The sequence below is a fragment of the Bombus huntii genome, chromosome 14 (assembly GCF_024542735.1).
Source record: "Bombus huntii isolate Logan2020A chromosome 14, iyBomHunt1.1, whole genome shotgun sequence".
Taxonomy (NCBI): Eukaryota; Metazoa; Arthropoda; class Insecta; order Hymenoptera; family Apidae; genus Bombus; species Bombus huntii.
In genome coordinates, this window is record NC_066251.1 from 9152997 (window position 1) to 9177874 (window position 24878).

The window sequence follows — 24878 nt, forward strand, 5'->3', positions numbered from 1 at the left end:
TACTTGTGAATACCCTTTATTTCGATCGTGGAAAAGAGCAATTACATTTATTTTCATGGTCTTGTACACGTGTATAAAGTAAATGTCTTTTATCAGAACGCGTGGGCAGCTGCTTATACTCAACAAGCAAAAGGCGAAGGAACTTTCAGTCAGACACTTTTGTGCAGTTCATTCTAAAATCAATGTTCGCTAATCTATATAGAGCAATCAATCTGTTCTTCAAATAGTACAAGAACTTTAAACGATAACGAGACTGCGCTAATTTTGTAAATTAAAACAAATTGTAAAATCACGTACTCGTTATTTTACATTAATTTACTATAATTCGTATTTCATTTCTCGAGTTATACTGGCACTATGTATGTGTATATATATGTATTTGTACGTTCTTTTTTAATTGTTACGATGAACAATTAGTATATTTGTTGTGAAATCAGAACCAGAATTTTAATTAGCGAACTTTGATTTACATAATCTTTTGTACGGAGGACAATAAAATTCTTAAAATTCAAACAACCACAAAGAGCGATACATCTTAGATAATAATATAAGTGATATCGATGGCGCAAATTCACCTTTTATGCAGACGTAAAAAGACTCGTTTAAGTAATACTTACTCGCGAGTTCTCAAATGTGCGTATGGATTTATGCCATGAATAAGATGACGAGGAATCATCGTCGTAAAAATCGCGATTCTCAGGATCCCAGAAAGTTGTTGAAACTTCCTGTAATCGAACGCTTGAAAATAAGAATAGTGCAAAAAGCAGATATCTCGTTTCGAAAAATTTATACTTGAAACACGAACACTTTGTACGAGTAAGTAAGTAGAGAAACAATTTACAGTTCGATAATATTTCACTTGCACCATTCTCAATTTATCGAGAGATAAAGATTGGGCGTGATATTATTTACATAGAATTAATCTTCTATAATCTTTTACATGAAGAATCATGTCTTTGAACTTTGATTAACGTGCCCTTAACGAGTGTTAAGATAAATCTTAATGTAAAAGTTGTACGATTGAATATTAAATCTCTACCGACTAGCATCATGATACTTAATAAATAATCATTTGAAGTAGCGGAATATCTTGATATTAAGCATACTTTTGTGCAAATATTTCATTCGCTTAGTCATTGTACAATTGGTGTAGCATCTTTGATGACTAGAATCGTAAATTTACCTAATAACCATCGTAACTTTGCTCAGATCCTTAAGTCTTTTACGCATCTTAATTGCTTGCTTTCGATAAAAAATAATTTAATTATTATTCCTTAATTAAATAGCTAATGTTATGTAATAATAATTAAATAACTTAAGCGTAAGCTTTTTAAGTACATAAATTATTTTTTAGACACGTAATAAAATTATGGACCTTGGCAAAAATAAGCGACACTCTTCCTTCTGTTAAATATCAAGATTTTCAAAATTATACGTATATTACATACGAATATATCGCGCTTATTAGCAATTAGTCAATTGCTAATTAAACTTGTTTTAATTCGCGTAACTAACAATAATTCCATTCTATCCAAGAACTTGTAATATTCTCGTGTATCTCGAAATAATTCCATTTCTAACTCCCCCAAAATTGCTGGTTCGTGAAGTTTCATAATTGAACATTGTTCTCTGAGTTTAATTAATACAATAGCTTTCACTTATGGTATAAGGTTATTCCAAAATAGTTTCTAGACTTGATAGATTGCACAGAGAATATGGGTAACTACTAATTGTTTCGGCATTCCTATTTCTAAATATCTATCTTCTTCTTTGGGCATAATTTCGACACCGAGTTTCACCTAGAATATCGAATATCTATTTATAGAGAAATATTGTCTTTTCAACATTGTTACATATACATATCGCAAATTACGTCGAGAAGATTCAAAATATTTTCTCGTTTACTATATCTCTAGTCTTTAAAGTTCACGAGTATATTGTTGAAGAAGGTAGAAAAATATACACTTTCGTGTAAAAAAATAAATAGTTTGGTGGTTATCTCAGAATCTGATTGTTGTATATAATATCTTATTTTCGTACTCAGTTACCATTTATTCAAATACGCATGTAATCGTTCATTGAAAGCTTTGCTTCGAGCCGAGTTTTAATATCAACGCCTTGCAAACAAGTTGCTTTTAAAATTTTTATTTACGTTAAATTTATTACGCTCGTTTTGGCAGATATTCGACGAGGGATATTTCAATTTCTGTTAAATGGTCCCAGTATTCTGAACTTCCATATTCCGATATGATAGAAAAATAGTATCTGTTGTCAATAAATTATTTCTATCCTGTTTACAAAATGTTCAATATATTTTTCTCTTAGAGTATCGATACAATAGCATCGATTAATCCAACCACCTGGGGGAGATGGAAAATTGAATATCGAAGTACATTTACGTTCTGTCTTTTAACAATAACGTTAACAGTGTTGCCGAACTGGATAGAGAAATGTATGCGAAAGTTAGTTATTTAACCATAAAGATAATCAGAATTAAAATTACCATACAAATGCACCGATATCCAATTTCTTCTTCTTTTCGTCACAAAATGCATTCAGCACTTTATCCATTTTCTTAAAACGTTTTCTTAAGACACTTACAGCTACAAGCTTGCTATCGTTCGCTTATTGTTTCAAACAATCTTTGAACGATTGTCTCCACATGATTTAGTTACGCACGATATGTAGTACGTTCGCGTCTTTTACTTTCATCGAATTCACTCCATGAATCACAAATTTCCTCTCGCACAGGCGACAGTCTTCAACAACGTACGACGAATTTATCAATTATTAGGAAATAATCGAAGACGAATCAACGACCGATTATGGTCGGTTCGTCAGCCATCGCAATTTCTTCCGTCGGTGCCTTGTCCCTCTTTCGCTTCCTGGAGAACACCATAAAGGCACAACCCGCGAACAGGTTGCAGAGAAATACTATCCAGGCCAGAATCAGAGAAAAGTCGTACTTCGTGGTTGCATCCTTTGGAAATGTCGTGTGTACATGTTTGCTTTCGAAATTGATCGAGGACAGAAGCACTTGTATCACCACCATGTTACAAGCGGCTGAAACGAGATAAAAACGATGATTGGATCGTTAAAACGTCGTAAGTTAAGGATAATAAAACACACATCTTTGAGATCTATTATACGTAGAGCTACTAAAAATTAAACGCTAGATCGGAAGTTTACGAGATCTTCGCGTTAATAGAACGAAACATAGAGCGAGAGATAGAACAAAAAATGCAGTGATTCAATAAACCAACAATAAATCTGTATCCATGACAGTTACTAAATTAAACTAGTAATTGTGTTAATTACCACTAATGAAATGTATTCCACCAGCCAATCGTTTGAACATATATCGTGGATTACGAAACGTGTAGATCGAGAAAGAAAAGCCCATTATCATCACGAATAGGCTGATTATCGCGAACGATGCCTGTGTCCTCGAATAATCTGCAAGTGATAAATTGAGAGTAATTCAAGTGTGGTGATGCTTTCATAAATTTCTTTTATAATTAATAGTATCGTCTATCTTTCAATTACGTCAAGCACATGTAGGTTTCATTTTGTATAAGGTCCACAATGATAATGCATTTTTTAAACAAATGTCTCCGTGTATTTCGAGCAAGCGTATTTCAAGTGGATGATTCTTCGAAAAAGAATTTAAAAAAAGAGAGAACAGTACGCTGGTAATTTAGTTTCACTTACTGACTACAGTGTTTAATCCTGGGTTCAACTTGAACTGCTTCTCGGTTGGGAACATGTCCTGATTCTTGCACTCCTCTGAAAGAAAAAAGATGAAAATGTTGGATATTAAATTAAAAGTTAAACTACCGCTTGATTAATGTAGACTTCGGCCCGTTGTTTGCAAGCGTGATGCACGAATCAGTTTGCGTTAAATCCCTGGTTTACAGTAATCACCCTATCCATCTTCATTTCTCTCCCAGCTTCCATTTACTATTTTCTCGTCCTGGTTATCTTTCTTTGCCTGGAACGCCTCGTTCGTGTCTCGCGTCATGGTGAGTTATTTTTACGCGCAGCCTTTAAACGGAACTGGAGAGACAATGAGACCGTGATCAATATTTATACCACATGATATTTAATCCTTCGATTACGCGAGCTACGGTCGACGAAACGTGAATCCATCACACCTTAACGAATATAATTAGGAATTTGCGCGTAAAGATTTACGAATTACATAAACGATTTAACGATAAAAATTCAGTGAACACGTGTCGTCTAAAAATATGGGAAGTGTCGTTTCGTGTTAGTACAAGGATAAATTCTGAAAACAGGTTAGAGATGAAGATACGATGAGAGCAATGATCGACCCTTAGACAATTTATGATGATATTACGGTTATCTAACTCAGTTCTGGCATATGCATGATGAAGCACAGGTGTGGAACAGTAGACGTGACGTATGACAAGTCAGTGTACAGCTACAGATGCGGATTCTGACATAGCCATAATTAACTACAAGGAGTGAAATTAACTGCTTTGGTTAGAGAATTACTCCTCTTTCTTTTTTAGGTCTCTAATTGCTTCGAATCTGCGATATTGTAACGACAAATTCGAAGAGAGAAGAGCAAAAATTCTATCCACGATATTTGATTTAAATCGGCGTATTTTAAAAACATTACGATAATAAGAGGAGTTGCTGCAATTGTGAAAGAAAAGAGAAATCTGTACTTGTAGATTTTTATTTAAAGTTTATCAGGCTAGTGCATCAAAGTGTGAGCAAACGTATAAATTAAGTACCAAGAGAGGTTTATAATCGAGCTTGGTTTATTGAGGTATGGTAAATCTCCGGATGACATAGTGGATGAATATCCGCCTTCTTTAAGCAGAAGTGTGATAAATCAAAGTCTGTTGGGCAACGGTGCGTATTGGTTTAACGTGGTGTAAATGATGGAAACTGTAGGCGAAAGAGAGTAACTCTGATCGTTCAACGTTGAAAGAACGTATGTATGCGTATACTTTGTTGAAAATGAATTATCAATGTTGCAGAAGGTCGTTTGCCTAACATAGTGTTACAACTAATGCAATTTTATTCTACTGTTTCTATTTAAAACACGGGAAACTAACGAGCGAGGTTTCAGAATGCATTTATTCTTTATGTATATCGATTATCGAACCCGCCTTTTTTGAAACGACGCCATCGTCATTCGGACAGCCAACATATCGTGGCACGTCTCTTATCCCTCGTTCCACAGGTGTGGAATTCTTTGCCATTAATTTGATGAAGATGTAAAATTTCTCAGTGGTCGTTTCCAACAGAGTGTATTGTCGTTTCTGTCACGAGCTCGCCCGAATCTAAATTACGTATAGCTGGTTTAATTATTGGGAAGGCACGACAAAAGTTGTTTGAGCCAACTACAAAGAGAATAACTTGGCTGTATTGGGTTTACTTCTTTTTACCGTGACTTTGATCAAAGTTAAACTTCATAAACGTAAATCAGTTACAAGGCTCTGTTTCTCCAGTAAATTTCGAATCATTAAACTCACTTTAGGTGACCGATAAAATATGGCTATCCGATTGAACAGCAGTTTCGTTTTATTAAGTTTTCCACGTTTCACAGCAGACCGAACTTTCCAATATTACATGAAAATAATATAAAAATGAAATGGGTCGTCCTTTCAAATTTCAACGTTGTGTCGAGAAAATACGGGGCAGGAGGATAATATTCGATAACATTTTTCAAACATTCCATACACTTACTGTAGGGGATCATTTCGGTGGAGTTTTCTGACTGTGGCATGGTCCCTTCCACACAACCTCTCCAGAGACCCATATGCTTGTAGATTAATCGTCTACCTTTGCTTGGATCCCCAAGGGGTAAACCTCCTTCATTCGGTGCTTCGACTGTGAACCAGTGATCGGTTCCAATGGCAATCGACCATATGCACACTGACAGGCCAACGAGAACAGTACAACCAAGAAGAATTCGCCTCTCGAAGATTACCTGTACAACAAAACGCACACGAAATATCTAGAGATTTCATCTCGATCCCGTTTCCTTAATTTGTAAAAATAAACACTTATAAATATATACAAATATCTAATTATAATATTTTATTTTCATTCAAAATTTTGTTACGTTCGCACAGAGAAATTAGGGAACCGTTCTGTTAGAATCTTTTATCGCACATGCAGTGAACCGGAAGTTGAAATGAAACGGTTAATTATAAAATGAGACGAGACAGAAATAAAAGCAAAAACGTATGATATTGTACCTGATTGTATAACGCTTTCATTCGACTCGCCATTTTGTTCAATCCTTTGAATACCTGGAGTTCCTATTTGGCAGACGTAACGGTCTACTTCTCCTTTGTGATCGGACTTAATCACTTTGCTTAGTGCGCTACCATATTGCATTTATTATATATTCAGAGCTGACGTTTTCAGATGGCACAGAAAAATTCTGATAAAACTAATATCTAATTATGTACTTGTCAGTTTTCCGAATATTCTTAATATTTACTGAATCTGTTTTCTTACAAAGAAATTGTCGATATTTCATTAGACGTGAAATTTACAATGACATTTGTATTAAATCTTTAGAAATTCATTTACGTAGTTGTTCTGATTGGTTCGAGATTTACTTTTACAGGAATCAATGAGAAGCTTCCTGAAAGGTTTCAACTTCTTTGCTTTCCTTCTCTTTAATTCTCGAACATCTTCGTTATTTCTTTCAGGCATTCATTTCGATTATTTGTGTCACTTTTCCCAGTAATATTCCACTCAGTAGCTTCCATTTCTTTTCTTCTGTTCTGTATTTCGACGATTATAATTTTAATTCTTTAGAACTCTTCGGAAAGAAAGTTTCTTTTTACGATCACTTTGAATTCACGTAGTTTCACAGTTTCGTGAAATGTTGTTTGACAAGACCTGCAAAAGTAGAGAAAAGAAAAATTCATGATAGAGAAGCTGCGTAGATAATCGATACGATAACAAAGAACATTCGAGTACTTTGTCAGTCAATTCCAATCACGTATCCATCTTTTCACAAATCACTTACAATTATTTGGCACGAATTTGAAATTTCCACGGATACTTGACTCTCTTCGTCGCGATTAGTATACCGTTATTCTGTACACTAATATGGTTATTAACTTTGTAAACTGATCAAACATGCCTTAACATAATATGTACATTACACGTTTATCCAAACACGAAATGAACAAACACAATGGAAATTAGAAGGACGAATTTTAGATTCATTAACTTGGTAACAAATTTGTATTGTACAACGTAGCTTGTATTCATCTTCTTTATCTGATGCTTTTAAGATTATTTAACTTACGTTGTATAGTAATATTTTAGTGTTGAGTTGAGCGAAGTTGAGTAGCTCGGACGCCAGTATAATTTTAAAATTCCTTGGCTTTAAGTGTCTTTAGGGTTTATGGCTGAGAGTTGGGTGTAGTCAGGAATAATGAGCTACTGTCATGTCTTCCATCTTAATTATTTACCCGTTTTATTGCCGCAAACTTTGATATGTGAGCCATTCAGGGACCAGACTGCATAATAATTGAATGGAACTCCTTACAATTAAATTAATGATATCAACTTTGTAATATTCTGATATACAGTGAAATAAAACGCAGTATCTCCTATGCAGACAAAGAAACTACGAATTTGTGGTTTGAAAAACAATAATGCAAAAACACGAAGAAACATATATAAGTAAATTATACTACTACGTGCCTGAAATAATTTGGCAAGAGCTGGACTTTCTGCCGAAACGTATCAATTTCATTCTATTCGCCTTTACTACAAGGTTACAGCACGTCAACTCCTTGAAGCAGCCAAATTAAATAATGCACCATGCCAAGTGTAGAATTTTGTTGTCATGTTCTCAGAGAACACGGGATTAGGAAGAATAATCTCAATGGAAAAAACGTGAAATGTGAACAATCATCCTAGACAACGTGTATAGTCACGTGTGAATTTATTTGTTTTGTCAACGAAATCCACAATTTTGTATCGTGCCTGTTCCAACAAACTAACTTCGTTAATCTAACCAATCATTTGTTAGCTCTTGCGCCGCTATTATGATTGAACGTAAAGTAACCGAGCAGTTATGAATGACTGTATTAATCATAATCCAAACATTTTTAATCATAATCTTTTCCCAATCGTAATCCGATGCGCCAGTCTAAATGTAAATAAACTAGAACAGGATTAATCGGACATGATGAATGTACGTAATTCCTCCATCTGTTCGGCTTATAATTTTTCAAAATTGTTGTGAAAAAGGAGACATCGATCCTCGAGTGCAATCATTTTGCCCTTTTATACTTCATCGGCGCGGACAACGACGTTGACAATGCGAAAATTTTTTCTTGTATCGTTTTCACCGATATGAAATGGAAAATGTGAGAAGGCTATTACGAAAATAAATTTACAAACGCGTGCTTATAGATCTGAAAGGTCTAGAGCGAGATACTAGCTACTACGTCAGTGACTGGCGCAGATGCTAATGATTTTGTCACGATCATTGAACCATCTTCATCCAGGAATCTTAATTCAGAGATCTAGAAAACACTGTCTAGAGAAAATCCTTCGAATTCGTCAGATGCGCGAGAGATGAAAGTTATCGACGTGATGTTTGAATAATTCGATATAGAACGAAAATAGAAAAGAGGCGGTCCTAACTAGAAATCGTGAATAGAATTTACAGATTATAAAGTAGACAATTTATGGATTTCTTTTTATATTTTTCTGGTTAATCGGCCTATATTCGTTGAGCGTGAATCGTACAAAGAGAAAATAGACACGACGAACGCAGGTATAATACAGGAGTTGAGAAACTAGGTATGAGTCGCATGAGTTGTTTACCAGAAACGGAACATTTTGGCAAGACAACATCGACTGGCAGGCATCGGTAAATCGAAAATTTACTCTATATCGTTTCGTACTCTTCGATGAAATCTACGCTTCAATGAGACTATTTACTAATTAAAGTGTCCCGAACAATTAATTCGTAGCACTTTTGGCATAGAGTACGCAGAGTAAACAATCCAAGATAGGAATATGTAAACACAAACAAAGTGCGTATTGCATTACTGGCACGTGGCGACTGTTTCTCCTGCAGAGTGTTGGCCCGCATCGTACAAGAATAAGTAAATACTGGTAATATCCATTCTAGGAATCTTTGGTAATGAATGTTATTATTAAATATATAGAAATGTAAATATTGATTATACGAAGCAACATATTGTTAATAGTGATTGATATCTGTAGGAAAATTGGTTTACATCTGTTATCCGAACTTCTTCCAATTATTATACACGCGGTATAGAATCCTTTTGCTGTTAATTAAAATTTTAATTATGTTTGTTCCACAGTCTGACTCGTCCGATACAAAATACATCCATTTTGCTGAAATTGGTCGTATTTCAATAAAAGGCGGTTTAACGCGAACCCCTTCTGCGCGCAAAGGGGCAAAAATTTAATCGATGTCAAGAATACGCGGGTAGGTTTCATATACCACATTAATGGTAAGGTAAAATGGAACAAAAATGTTTCTTTTTATAGAAATCGTAAATTAAATGTTACTCAACTACTAGGAAAATTCTACTTGTATGCCGAAAGCAATATTTCAACAACAGTGTTTAGAAAACTGGGACTTTGTTGTAATTAATATTAAGATTAAATTCGTACGAGATCATAGAGAAAAAGGCTACTGAGAAATCCATTTAAAAAAAGATAATAAACGCGCAAACATATTTTAGTAATGAATTATTATTCTCGATGAATGCTACAACTGTCATATCGTGTTTCAGTTTTATATCAAGCGATCAAACGATCAGAATATCACGCGAAAGAAACTACCACTGGCAATCGAACGATCGCCAAAAGTATCTTAAAGCCTACGATTTGTCGATGGATGTGTTTATCATAGCACACATGCAGACACGAATTTATGAGACTCGCAAATCGTGAAAAACGATCTTCGTGATCTATCTGTAGACATAAAATATCATGTACAGTCACGTACTACAAAGTAATCATATCAATATACCAATATCCCCTGTTGTTTAAAAATGTTGTAGGAAGTTTTTCCTAAAACCTCTCTTACAAAATGAACCAAGCGGAGGAAAGAAAAAACAGGCTGTTTTGCTGATTTTGTATCGTATAGCGTGTTTAACTTGTGACATATGAAACTACAGAACCGCATATTTTTTTCTTTTTCATCTCTGATCAGAGAATAAACTTTGCAGAATTATTTCAGATCTTTTTAAAACCTAGAACACGTTCGTATCCTATGTTTCCCAGAAATTGAATTTTTTTTTTTTAAGAGAAGCTATTTGACGTAATTTTATTTCCCGGGCAAAGTATTTCAATAACATCAAAACATTCCTTTGTGCTTTCAGGGCGGGCGTTTCATAAAAATGATAAATAATTTTATTAATAATGGCATTGCGGCAAATCGTACAGGTATAATATAACGAAGACAGGGTCATAGGAGGTTCCATCGAGCTAAGGAATTACCGGCATTTGGCCTAGTTTTTACGAAACACGTTCCCTTTTTCACTTTCATGGCGCATTAATGAACTTCATTTTTTGCCTCCACGTGAAAAAAATTCCGTTACGCGAACTTTGCTAATAATTTGATTTTCCCGCACAATTTTAGAACGAATTAACCTTATTTCCATTGGGCAGCGTTGTTTTCACTCGTGAAACAAGAATCTGTGTTTTCGGTACAAAATTAGAATCTCTGTTCCGTTCATTAATTTTGCAACGGAGGAAAAGATTGTAGCTTGACTGACATTCGCTAGGAGAAGCTACCAGGAAATTAAAGTTATAATTTTCGCGATATTCCCAAAAAATTATATTTCGAAGCTGTTCATAAATTTATTCGAATATACGATGAACGTTAATTATAATGTTGGAAACGTGTAACGAAGTGTAAGCTAACAGGATTTCGAGCGAAGTTCTTTTTTAACTTCCGGATTCTATGGAACGCGCGGTGGTCTCAAACTTCTGGTCGGTAATTTATACAGTATTAACAAGAAATTAATTAGTGAAATAATTAGACTTGGCATTATTCGTCAAAATTTGTCGCCAACAATTTCTAACATGTATAAATAGCACGATTACATAATTTTCCTAATGCATATTTCAAGGCACCTAATGAAATATTACGAATATTTCTGGAAATGAAAAAATAAATACGCACGTAAAAGTATAATCATATTTACAAGTCCATTGGGTAACGACGAAGAAGATTGGCATTTAATTTTCATTCCAGATTCGAACTAAAGTAATAGTGATTTAAATTCTTGTTATTAGAGTTAAGAATAGGGTAATGGCATTATTTACTTATGGATCTTATAGACTTATATATTACATACGTGCTTAATTTTGTTATGCACTTTGTCCTAGTTTAGCGACGATATGCACTACTACTTAACTTTCAAGTTGATCGTATAATTTTTAGTTGTGAAATAAGTGGCAAATGGCAAAACTTTAAACTGTTGGCGGTGTGCACTATTAAATCACACAAGTTAAGTAGGTTTCAGTGGCAATTTGTTCAAACAACTTCGTTGACTTATTTTGTAATATTACAATGATACGAATTTTACTAACATCCTCGGTATGCCAGTTTCATCGTTTGGTCCTCTCACAACATCGCTGACCCTTTTACATCACCAGAGAAAATGTATCACAGATTGAATTTTATCCTAACTCCTTGAATGAACGTTCAAAGTTTGGCATGAATTACGGTAAAACTCTATTTGTCCAAGTCCATTGAAATGATTCCCAATAGGAATTTACCGATCTCTACAGTATCTATATTTTTTGGTACAAATGATGGGAATCCGCACTCTTGATAATCGAATTCATTCAATCGAACGATAATGAAAATTTCGGTCAAGTAAATGAGATAACTCGTCCAAAGCATTCAGTGGGCTATGTTAGGAATCCGTCATACCAGATATAGAGACGACGCTGGAAAAGAAATCCCATTATAAACTACAAACTAAAGTTGGCATAAATTCATAATCGTCGTGAAATTTACGAACGATGTCGCTGTCCAAGTGAAAAAGTTCCTTGCGCAGAGGCAAACGGTACGAAATTAAAAAACGGTCGGTGCCGACAGAGTCCAACCTAAGATTATAGAGTGCACGTGGCTGAACCATTTCATCTCAAAGTGTTAACGATACATAAAAGTCAAGCGTTCGATGTTATCGATGTTCATCGTTTTTCATTGCGACGATGACGTCAATGCACTCGCTATTGTTTTATTCGTTTACAAGCGCAGAACCGCAGAGCACGACGCTGCACACCGGTTTATTTAACCGCAGCTGCAGCTGCGCATACTGCGCATGGAGTTATAAATGCTGACAAAGCGAACCGTGCAACGATCTGTCAGACTGTAGACACGACACCCACAGTGGCTATTTTTGAATATCTCCGCCTTTTTTCCGCCCTACGCCGTTCTTTTCTAACATTTATCCGCCTTTTAATGGTCCGAAATGTATGGATCACCTGTTCATTCGCTGGAACGGACCAAATACTCTCCAAATCGATGTAGAACTTCTTAACACTACAATTACCAGCCTCATTAAAATGACTAATTCGCAATCTTTCATAGATGTTTTGAAAATTTGAATGTTTCTTCTGTTTTTTATTAAGTGCACTGCCATAAATTTCTACAAGTTCAAAAAGAAATTCGATTGCTCCGAGTCTGTTATCTAATCTACTGCAAAGTACCTTAAAAGTGAGTGATAAAACTGTCACGAACAGTCTTTACAGCTGTCTGATTTTTTATCTCGACCTGTCGAGTTTCTCTCTTCAACTTTTTCTGCTTCAATAGTACATAAAACATAGATGTACGTAAACATATGTAAATCTGTTTCCCATCGGTACGTATTCGAGTTTCCGAGGAAATATTAGATAAATAAAAGGAGGTGGAGGAAATCTATTTCTTCAAGCCTGTACCTTGAACAACGAGAATAATAAAATTTGCACAACAATGACTATAAGAATCGACGTAAAAAATATTTGGCCCACATTCAGAGTCTATTGTTACAGTTGTGAAATCTTTCTCAAACGAGCTTCTTAATGTCGTGCTGTAAAGATGACTTTTACAATCACGTTGTTCGCCAAATTGTTAAAAACGAACAATTTTACGACTCCGTTATGTTGAAGAAAAGGGAATACTTTTCAATAAGTTATAGAAGGGAGAAATAAGGAAGTGAAACGGTCGATTATTACGCCGTTTAAAAGCAGCAATTTCTTTTTCATCTTCGTTTCAAAAGTGGAAAACTAAAAAGATAAAAAGAAGCTACCGGACAGGACAGCTTTTGCTAAAGGAGCAAAATAAAAATGATGAAACGAATGCCACTGAGACAATGACGTTCCGAACGAAATGTTCGTCGATTTATCGTCATCGTAGCGTCCTCGTCTCCTTTTTTTCCTCTTTTCTTCCTTTTTCGCTCTCTCTCTCTCTCTCTCTCTCTCTCTCTCTCTCTCTCCGTCTCATCCACTACATCGATGATTGATCGTTGTGGATGGCAGAGGAGTTTATGGGACTTACCGTCGAATATAACGGCGAAACACGAAGTTACAGCGTTCCTAAATTTCCGTCGATGCTATTCTCGCCCTGAACCGTCGAAGACAAGCGGAAATACACGGACGTCTGCTTAGAATAGAATCAGAGCCAAAGATCTGAGGGGTTTGTTTGCTCATGAGCAAATTCAAATCAACGAACACGATGACTACCTGACAGGAACGTCATTGTTGCTCTCTAAATGCACCGTACTTATCGATCGATCTAAGCGTCCGCGTCAATTTATTATTGGCCTACATTCTCGATTCATTGTAATAGAAAACTCAACACCCGCCAGAGTAGTCAGCAATCATTCGTGCTTCAATGCGGTTTCAAGCGGATCAACCGATAGAAAAGCGACACAAGGATAACAGAAACGAAAGATACCGGGAGACTTATTCAGCTTTTAGAAAGTGCGAAGTCTTGTAAATAGGAAAATGTATAATTTCGGTATTAATAACAGCGATGGTTTAATATCAATAATAATACATTTGTCATTCTTTGGTACTCTTTTGGATCTTCCAATGTTGATAAATTAATCGAAGAATGCGCAAAAACTATGATATTTTATTCTCAAGAAATAAAGTAAATCAAAATGGTAAACATGTAAGGAAATTGCAAGGAGATTTTTCAGTAAAGTTGGTTTCGAAACTTCGGCAAAAATATTGATACATGCATTTATATGCATATAAGCAACGGAATTTTTCTCCGAGTTCTAAGAATTTTTCAAAGTACATGAAATACAATTTCGTTCGGTATATCGGTTTATACAAGGTAGTTGATCTGACAGGAAAGTTGCTTTCCACGTTATGACATCATTTTAGTCAACTTCATACACTTCGAAGGAAAATAAATACGGGAATAACATACAAGCTAAGAAGCACGATTGTTGACAAGAAGTAAAATTAGCAAGAAGAATAATAATCTTACGCCGGAGGCGTCACGATGAACTTCAAAACTTTCTACGTTATAATTATAAATCGAAGTTTCGTAATTATCCTCATCGTGCTCGTTCAATATTTACTCCTTTTGGACATGTAGAGATTTTATCAGTAATTACGTTGATGTCTAATCGTTGGAAATTTCAGCGAATCAAGGATAATACTCAATTGCGTATTTACACATGTCAGCAAGCTGCCAACTCCCTTGGTGGAATCCCTCGCGGATCGCTAAATGCGATTAACACTAATTACTAACGCATCGCGTGCTGCGCGAGACACGGTGTTGGGAACACGTCGGAAATTACCAAATATATTAATTACAGTTTCCCGAAATACTAAACATGTTAGTTAATTCTGATTAATTAACCGAAACCGACAGAAGCTTTCGATTAATTTCACAGATAAACACCGATACCGTCTAGGGTATGAGATCTAAGAACTCCGACCGAGCGTTTGAAATAAAACTCCTGAAACGAATCGATCAATTTGCGCGTGACAGGTATCTCTCACATATCTGACAAATCGATCCACGTAACTCCACGGTAAATTGAGAAGACAGGGTAACGTTAATAGGCGATTGACACCGAGTAGAACGTCGACACGTGTCAGTGCAGATCGCGTGCGTATACTCAGCCCAACCCGACGCGACGCGACGAACGAGCCTCGAACTCAGAACGATCGGCCAGCCAGTCTTCGCCAGAAATAGGTCCCTGGCAGTAGTTATATTTTTAAATAATTTCTCGACGACCTACGACAATTGCGTGGCACGCAGCACGTTTTTGTTGATTAAACTCGCGGCTCTTATCACTCGCGATCTTTCTTTAAGTAACACCGACGATAAAATAATTTCGTTATTATCCAGAATATATATACTATAGACTGGAAGTATTTTTGCCAACTTTTCATCCTTCTGTGGCTTCTTAATAACACGCTCGCACTGCATAGCTTCGGAAAAATGGAAATTTTTATACCGCCAACCGGAATTAAACTGGACTGAAAAAGGAACGAAGTTACTTTTCACGACGGGCTTTTGTCGCTTTATTCTGTCTCGTTTCTATGAAATAACAACTTTTTTCGAATAATATATTTCTCAGCGATGGAATCCGATTGCTACGAAATAAATCCCACGCGTAGAATTTCAAAGCTTTTAAAATTTCCATACAGCTTTGAATCATTTGAAACACGGACGAAGTACAAACATACTCCGGTTGTCTAAAGTCTAAATGTTTCTCATTTCCACGCGCAAACTGTTGCAGTCGTATATTATCTATGAGAAAGAAAAACGGTCACATGTCGGTCGATAAATACGAACGGAAAGAATCCACAGTTCAAAGCCAATTCGCTTCTTCTATGTATCACGATAGTTCCAGCTTCCTCTGTTGCTATTTTTCGTTTCTTTCGTCGATTCGGTTCATTGTATCGAATTAATTTGTAATTCCAGTAACATTGACCAGACTCCTTACAATCTGTTCTCTCCTTTTGTTTTTCAAACTGCTGTGTTTTAAAGGCTGATGTATGCAGTCCGTCTGTTTTGGTTGGACGGTATAAATACAATGGTCAAAAGCTGGGGAGCTATCTTCGAGTAAACACAGACGTTTCCCGACTTCGCTGGTTGGCACGAGAATACGTGAGAAAATTCAGAGTAGCGGTATCTTGAGATGACCGTAAGGATTTACAACGTGATTAGGGTAAGAAACGAGGATTTCCATCAAAGGAAAGACTGGATCCTTTTTATTCAAATGGCCATGTAACGAAGATAAGAGGAGTTTTCCCGGGGATAAGAGCACGCTCGGCAATTTTCTTAATTGCTGTTTGCTAACTATGCGGAACCACAATCGTGTCGAATAGAAAAATTGCCGGCGGTAATATATTTTATATGTTCCGCCTCTTGAGAAGAGATAGTATTGAAAATCGCCAACCGCGCTAATAAATGAACATATGAATAGGATAATGGGATGACAGAGGTAAAGCTAATAGAGAGAACGATAATTCCGTTAACGCGAACGATATTATCAGGCAGGGATTAAACATGCAGAAGGATTGTTAACGGTGGTCTTAATACGCTCTTTTGCTACTTGGTCATTTAGACCTCCTTCTGTCTCGCGCTTTAATGTGCTTATGTAACAGCTTCATAATATAGAACAGAAAAGAAGAAATGTTAGTCACGTAGTATTATGATTAGCTTGGGATATTTTTAAAAAATTTAGCAGACCAGTAGCACATGGAAGCGTGGTATTTTTCACGGATATGAAGATGATAGATAGGCATACTATCTTTGTCAAGCTTTGCTAACTGTGTTAAATAACTAATCCAAAATTTCTACACGGCGTTATACCGTAACATATCTTCCGATAAAATTAATAAATCAGTATAATTTGGCAAGTACATCAGAGATGCTAGCTGACAGTAGCGAAATATCGGTACAGAAAGAAACACGAGATAACTTCAGCGGGATTTGCAAACATCGTAAGACGTGTGCGCATTCATCCGATCTTTAAAAATGAAAACAGCTTGGAATTTTTACATCGCAGTTAATAATTCGAGAAACGATAACAAATTACATCATTATTGACCGAGAGCGGTTTCTTCGATTACGAAAACTTTTCACCGAAATATCAATATCAATTTCATCGAAATAAGATCATCCATCTTTACTTTCGAGGATATTGACAATGTCTCTCTGTGATTTATGATAACCATAAATAAATTACTAATAACGTGCGTAAAGTTCAAACGGGTAAAATACGTGAAAATTTTGGGCATGAACGGGCGTGTTCAAAGGAACATACCGTCTGCCAAAATTCGCTACGAACCGGTGACAAAAATATTCCTAAACAAATGATTCATAAAGATAATCACATTTATCATTTGATAACGTTTAGTAATGGTTCTGATCTAAAATCGGACTAGAGGCTCTGTTACCGAACCAAATAAAGCGTTACGCCTCGTCGCCGAATATTGCAAGCGCAGAAGAAATAATTGATGCTGTTGAAGCGCAGCCAATTTTCACAGGACTCTCTGTACACTCATATATTCGTTAACTTGACGATAACAAATACGATACACTCTCTTGGGTGAAATTGATAAACATATCCTCATTATCACTCATTATTAATTAAAACCGGAGAAAAATTTCAAAGCATTTTCCCAATTTCAACTGTGCTGAATCTTCCACTACTTTTGTTATAGATTCAAAATTTATATTATACCTATCGATAGTGATTTTTCTATTTTATTTATATTTCGCCACTTTTGTTAACCGCTTGTTCAAGAGATATTCGAAGTAACGTAACGAAAAAGTAAAACCTTTACGAATCCTTCGGATGGTGGATAAGCAACGAAGCTCACTTGTGCTTTCAACCGTGACACCTAAACTGCGAATATTTCCACATAGAACGTCTAGTAGCTGTAACTGATTTATCGCCAGTTTTCATCTTCGCGTGTGAACATAAACCGTCGAACAAAAGACATTCGGTGACCCGTGACAAATCCTTGCTATAAGCAGTAAAAACCATCTTACTATCGTTGCCTGCAAAAGAATCTTGCGATAGACGTAAAGATTTGTATAGATTTGTAAAAGTTGTAAAGATTTTTATATGACACAGAGAAGAAATAAATCTTTGTGCTTCAGGGAATACGACAGAATGTAAGGCGGGTAACAAAAACGTTAATGACGTTCTGTGTTATGAAAGTAAAATGGGATTTTAGTAATGTAAAAAATAGTAGCCTGAATGTTGTTACTGTGAATGGCACTAACTGTAGGGCACGATTACTGTTTAAAACTGATTATAACTTCTGCCGTCTTCTTGAACTGTTTGAAGAACGGAGGACAAAGAGTAAAGAGAACACGCTTAATACTATACATATTTACGTATAATTACGATCGAAGCGATACAGTGAAAATAGTATAAATCGATTAAACGTAAAAGAAAAATAAGTAGAAAATGTGATGTATTCCACGTTTAAAAAGTTTTACGATCGTTTTGTAAAGAAATTTGATCTTTGATCTAGAAATGTAAATTATTTTAGGTTTCAATAATACACGTGCCCGGAAAAGAAATTAAATTGACACCTGACATATAAAATTACTGTTCCTCTAACACGTTATGATTTTAAACGTGGTAAAAGCTTCTGCTGTTGGCCGTGATCAAAGGAAAATCAAGAGAAATGCAATATCGAATAACGCAATCGCTTCACACTAATTGCCATTAGCCTACTGATTGGTAAACAAAGTTACGAGCAATTTCCACCTAGTATTAGGACGCGAGAATCAGCATTTCCTGCATTAATCCTCAAATCCTCGACGAGGATGCCGTTATAAAGATTTCGTTGCGCCAGAGCAGAAGTTAATTAGGGTGGTGTATAGAATGAAAAGTTCAAGGTGCATTACAAAGCCTGTTGTCAGGAAAGTCATCGACGTTAGTACTACGCGTTTCAATGGTACTTTATTTGTTCGAGAAATTCATACGAGTCCTGGCCGAGTGAATAAAAGCGTGTCAATACCGTTCCACGATGATTATTATCGATCTCAACCACTGTGAGAAGAATTTATGTGTTATAAATATACCGTGATTATTATCGTATTACTTTTTAATGGATTCACCGCGGGAATAGAATCTATGTCTCGTATTTACAAAAGTGGAAAGAAGCCTGATATTCAACTACCATATAGTATCGCGATATACATCTGGATCCATTCATAAATTATACACATAGAAATAAATATGATCTTTCTTCTTTTTAAATTACAGCAAATCGTTCCATAGATTTTAAGTAAAGTAAATAATTTGTAAAATGCAAATAAAACGAGATACAGCGACTGTCCGAAGCCAAATCTCTAGTTTTGATTTCAACAGCTCGAGGGAAAAGTTCCTGCTATTGTGGTTCAGTGTATGGATCGAAGTAGGGGTTCGCAAGATGCATAAAGGAAATTTAGCCAGAGGGTGGAAGCCGAGGGCAGTCGAATATCGAACCCATACTCCACAGCTACGTTAGGGTGAAAATTCCAAACTCAACCCGCAGTCAATTTGCAAGTTACGAAAGCTAGTCGTAACATGCGAAACTGCCGTTTATCACATGATAAGAAGTAAAAAGTTTCGTGGAAAGATTTCCACGTACGAGCGTGATTATCGAAACTCAAACGATTGGAATATCGTTGTTTGCAATATCGAGAGAATAGTTTGCATTCTAAGTACATATAAACTTCTTTATGTATATCCAATGTTCCAATCGATGCTCCCTGGTCGTGAATTACTTAAAGGCGTAGCTGAACAATAACAACATAAACAGAAACAATGTATCCGCAAAATTTCGTCGATTTTTAAGAATCGCGGTGTGAAACCAAGTTGTAAATAGAACGAGAAGGCATCCACCTCGCAAAGATCGACGACGTTAACCCTCGCAAACAAAATATGTACTCTGGAATAATAAAATTCCCGCGTGACAAAAAGGTAACATTTTAAGTACTCGACGTTGACAGAGTAATTTTAGGAAGTACCAAAACACTTATTTCGTGACGGCCAACAAAATTTTAATGAAATTTCTGCAAAGCAGACTTCTATTTTTTCATTATGACAATACCTTTGGACATAAAAAGCTTCTAGTCCAGAAGATACTATTGTATAAGACCTGCTGAGTTACTGACGCTATAAAATTTTTCTTAAACTCAAACCTTCTTTCGTTACTTTAAATTAGTTTAAACATAGCATTATATAATTGAAAGAAAACAATATTCCATAATTCCTTCTACGTTTGATAACAAGCAAATAACAAAAGAAGACTGCGGTTGTTTATGCATTTCAGAGAAATTTAAACTGTATAAAAATATACAGAATATACATGATATAGAGAAGCGTATAAAATATTCAAAATAAAGTACTCGTTACAGCATTAGCATAATAATTATAAAATTATGAATATGCATAAACAACTACAATCCACGTATAAGGACATGTGAAAATGTTTTATAAAAACAATATATAATTACTATTATAAAAACAGTAACGTAGATGGTTTAAAATTGCATACTGCATGGTTTAAAACGGGATAAGTACTGTATACTGTAGCAGTGGTGCTGGTATTACGTTTCTGTTGAAATCGTGTTCCAACAAATCTCCTCTCCATGCACGTTTTCGATTAAACAAACCTCGTAACACAAACGATCGACACGTGAACCGACATGAAATTTCGCGGCAGCCACACGTTTAGCCACGGATCGGTGTCCGTGAGGTGGGCAACATCAAAAATAAAGTCAAATCGGCCGCGTCGTAGTTGTCGTGGCGTAAAAAGCGGAGATTACGAGACGCGGAGAACGAAAAAAATCAAGATTCATGCGGCATGGCGTAAGAGAAACAATAAGCGTGGAAGGAAAGCGTGGGTGACTGTTCAACGAGGCGCCTCGTCGACACGTGTCCGTGTACCACGATTCTGACTTCCAGCTCTACTGCCGACTTTACCTCGATCTTTCTTGCGTCTGGCGATGTGTTTCGATGCCCGAGACGACGCAGAATTCCTTCTACTGGCAAGTTATCCGGTTTCGTCTCGTGGAACTCGAACGAGTTCGAAATAAACCGCGAGGGTAAACGTACCACCTACACACGTTGCCGGTTGGCCCGACACTGGTCGTACACCGACTACTTGCTGCGTGGCTTCGCAGCGGTGAGCGGAACTCCCAGTGGGGGTAGCGACAGGAAATGGAACGTGGGGAAACTGACGAACCAAGGGCTAGAAGGGAAAATATGCGACGGAGAGACTCTAGGAAAAGAGAGTGCCATATTCAACCCTCCGTTTGTATAGCGTTCACGGCCGACTGCATTTTCAGATGCATTTATTTGGTTTTCATGGAACTGCAGAATTTATCGTACGTCTAAAATTGCGACCCTTCTCTCTCTCTCTCTCTCTCTCTCTTTCTCTCTGTCTGCTTCTCTTAAGTAGGTGCGTTTCAGGCCTTGAAAGATCAAAAAGTGCGAAAAACTCGTGCAAACGCTTCATCGTCAGGTTTATCGACGGCGAAATCATAATTGTTCTTTATTTCATATGAGAAAATGTGTTGCATAGGATATTGTTGGTTATTAATAGTATCTAAATGGTTATGGATATTGATTTTGAACGTTTACCTATTTTACACGTAGAGACGTGACTTTATTAGGTGAATATTTGTCGCGTTCGTTATAAGATATATTTTTTGAAATGCCTTTAATGGTAAGATTATCGATATTTGTTACTTAAATCGTTAGGATTATTCAGTTTCATAGACGAAACTTACAGCAACGCAACGCGGTCAAACATGCTGAAAATAAGTTGGCATTTCAAGACACAGTTTGAAGTACAGGATCATTAAGTTGATCCTAATATTAGATTGTTTAAATATTACTAAGCAAAGATTTGTGTTCAACAAATGCTCAACGTGAGTTAATAAGGATAAACAGTTCGAGAAAGCTAACGAGTTTGATGGAAAAGTTCGGCCATCCTTTTCCAAGAAAAATTCTTGTATTTCTAGTCACGTGAATTCCAAACCACTATTTATATTTCAACTACGCACAGTCTCGAATACGCGTAACTTCACGATCTGTTCAAAAATCTTTTCGTCCCCTTGTCACGGCGAAGATAGTGTATTATAATTTCACCAAAAAATGCTAAAAGCGACATTAAAAATCCACTGCATGTGATGTAAGCCAGATTCCACACGAGAGGCGATATGTACGAACTATTAACTTCCATGATGTGAGTCTTTCTTGGCCGAAATTTACCAATATAATCGTTTAACCATTTCATACGAATACCTGCTGCATCCAAACGTATTATGATCTTTACAAATTGATCTTTATACGGCGAATGTTTTTTCAAAAAGTACGCACTCGGTGGTTTCGCGTAACACAATTTTTCGCAGTTTTTCAGGACCTTTTTACCTTCGCGCGCATGCGAATAAATTATCATATTTACATTTCTCGTCTCTAGGAAGCAAGTAATATTATTGTGTTGTTCCAAATAATTCACGCAACTCTCTGCATTATCCATCTGGATCGCTTTTCTCTTTAACCGAGAAAAAGATTCGTCTTCGTTGAGGAAAGTTACGTTGAAGAGACCATCCAAAATAACGGGAGTCAATCCAGCGTCGTCCAACTCCTTGTAACTGTTATAATCTATCACGGTGTGCTCTTTCATGCTTATGTTGGTCAAATCAATGAACAAATTCGCCGAATACATCGACGAAGCGAGTATAATGAGAAAGAATATAACTCTTTCCGTCGTCTTCTTTGGCCTCGATGAGATGGTGGTAGCTATCAACAGACCGAAGATTTTCAATGGTTGCCACAGGTCCGATTGAAATTTCAATACGACCGATAATCCCCAGAATATAAGTAGAACACAGAAATTTGTGGCGATTCCGATTAAACCGCGTATCTCGATATGATTGGATTTGTATTTAACCGGCACTACTGGACACCAACTCTCGAAGCTAAAAGGTAAAGTGAAATCACATTTTACAGCATTAGCGTCCGCGAAAAGCGACAACGTCGGAATAATCATGTCAATTTTTTCATCGACTATATCAGCGAATACGTTTTCACTGGGATATACTGCGATAGTGAAGTTCATAATCCGAGCAAGTGTTTTTATAACTTTTACGTCCGGGCCTCTATACATCACAGGGTATCCCTGTGAATTTTTCGTGTACCATAAATAGCCTGGACGTTTCAGCATGCCTATTCTTATCGGGTAACCATAAAGATTGTCCACTTTATTGGGAAACAATTCTATACCCGAAACATAAGGCCGTTGATCGTAGACGTTCGTAAATGGGTTATACCGATGAATTTTCGCAGCGATTGTGTGTCTATTTAATTTCGACAACTCTAAAATCTCTATGTCAATCCAATGATTGTGCCACGTTTGCTTCAGAAGCGGTTCAAAGTTGCAATCTGCTTCCTCCATCATAGTTATCAACAGAATTTTTGGTCGATTCTTGGACACGATCGCGCGTATGATATTTTCCGTTTGTTCGAAATTCGGTGAAGTTTTTGCGATGTAAATGTATAAAATCAGCGTTGCTTGAGATACCTGAGAGGATGACAGTTCCAAAGGATCCGAGTCGTTCACCGAAATGTAACTCGTTGGTATAGTTTGAGCCACAATTTTATAGATCTCGTTGATTATTCCGAGATTGTTTCCGTAAGGATTTTGAACGACGAGTTGAACATCCGAAAATTTGATTCTTCGAAGAACATCTATAATAGTTTGTTCGACGCTTGACAAATGATTTAAATAATTTATCTGTTGAAGCATTAGTAGATATACTGGTAGCATCATAGTGATTTTCTCAATTCCATGAATTGAGACAAAGGAAATCCTAAAAAGATATAATTATTAAAGTTAATGTTGTTAGAGAAATAAAAAAGTCGTATACTTACAATTTGTCAATGGTAAGAAGGCTACGTCTTGGAACGACGCCACTCGCAGAATGAAATTTCTTAGATATAATTTTTTATTTGTCACTTAACGATTCTTTAATTCTCATAGATCAAGTACGCAGAGGTAAGACATCTACAAAGCTACAAACGCAGAAGAAGAGTTACAATCGACTGAAAGAGGCACCTTTATACCTCTTAACCCTTCGCGCAAAATTTCATTTATCTTAAGTGCAGCAATAGCGTACATAAACGACGTTCGTACTATATATAAAACAAGTTCGTTTAATGGCACGATACTTATCAAATGCTTTTATGCACTATTACAAATATGTCGTTGTCGATTTGATTAATTCATACAAATGGAGAAAAGTATTTTAGTATTAATTTCATTAGTACTTTATGCAATGTTCATTTACACCGTTCCTTGTATGTTTAATTAAACAACAATTTCAAACAATTAAAAAACAAATTAATGGAAAGAAGGAAGGAAATCTTTCTCGTTTAAATGATATTTGCTGATTAAGTGAGAATTATTTTAATAAGATAGGATTTTTTCATTAGCGAATTTCGTTCGCAGATAGTAGACCGGTGACATACTTAATTAACTCTTACAACATCTTCCATTTATTGATAATTTGCCCGCCTATTGCAAATTTTATTGACCATAGCCTAGAAACGTATAAGTTATCCTTGACGATGCATTATTTCCCGCAGTTATGATATATTCACTACAATTGTACTCTTTCAAACAGCTCAATAGCAGCGACAAATTATACTAATTAACAACCCTCGGTTCAGCATTTTATACTATGAAGGTGTTTGCTAATAATTATGGAAAATTAATCGAAGGTCACGAGCGAAGAAGCTTGAAATAGCAAAAAGTTAAACTTGTTAAATTAAGACGTAAAAGTTTTTAACATCTGTCAATTATTTCCTTGACATCATCTTCCTTTATTCGAGATG

The 24878-nt window shown here is 36.1% G+C and overlaps 2 protein-coding genes across 7 annotated transcripts in view; one reads left to right on the forward strand and one right to left on the reverse strand.

Moving 5' to 3' along the window:
- Positions 1–24823, reverse strand: LOC126873060 (uncharacterized). 6 transcript variants are annotated; one of them, XM_050633547.1, is made up of 7 exons: positions 13553–13746; positions 7310–7523; positions 6240–6894; positions 5725–5968; positions 3712–3786; positions 3319–3456; positions 1–3063 (listed from the first exon to the last, which is right to left on the reverse strand). In XM_050633547.1, exons 3-7 carry the CDS (start codon positions 6270–6272, stop codon positions 2813–2815), a joined length of 741 nt encoding a protein of 246 aa, XP_050489504.1. In that variant the 5' UTR covers positions 6273–6894; positions 7310–7523; positions 13553–13746; the 3' UTR covers positions 1–2812. The 6 variants fall into 6 exon arrangements, 3 of the variants coding, with proteins under 3 accessions (XP_050489504.1, XP_050489503.1, XP_050489505.1); XM_050633546.1 differs by lacking the exons at positions 7310–7523; positions 13553–13746 and adding an exon at positions 20961–21145; XM_050633548.1 differs by lacking the exon at positions 7310–7523.
- LOC126873066 (voltage-dependent calcium channel gamma-7 subunit) overlaps positions 1–24878 on the forward strand; it is a 76363-nt gene that overhangs the window by 41674 nt on the left and 9811 nt on the right. The window lies entirely within an intron of this gene.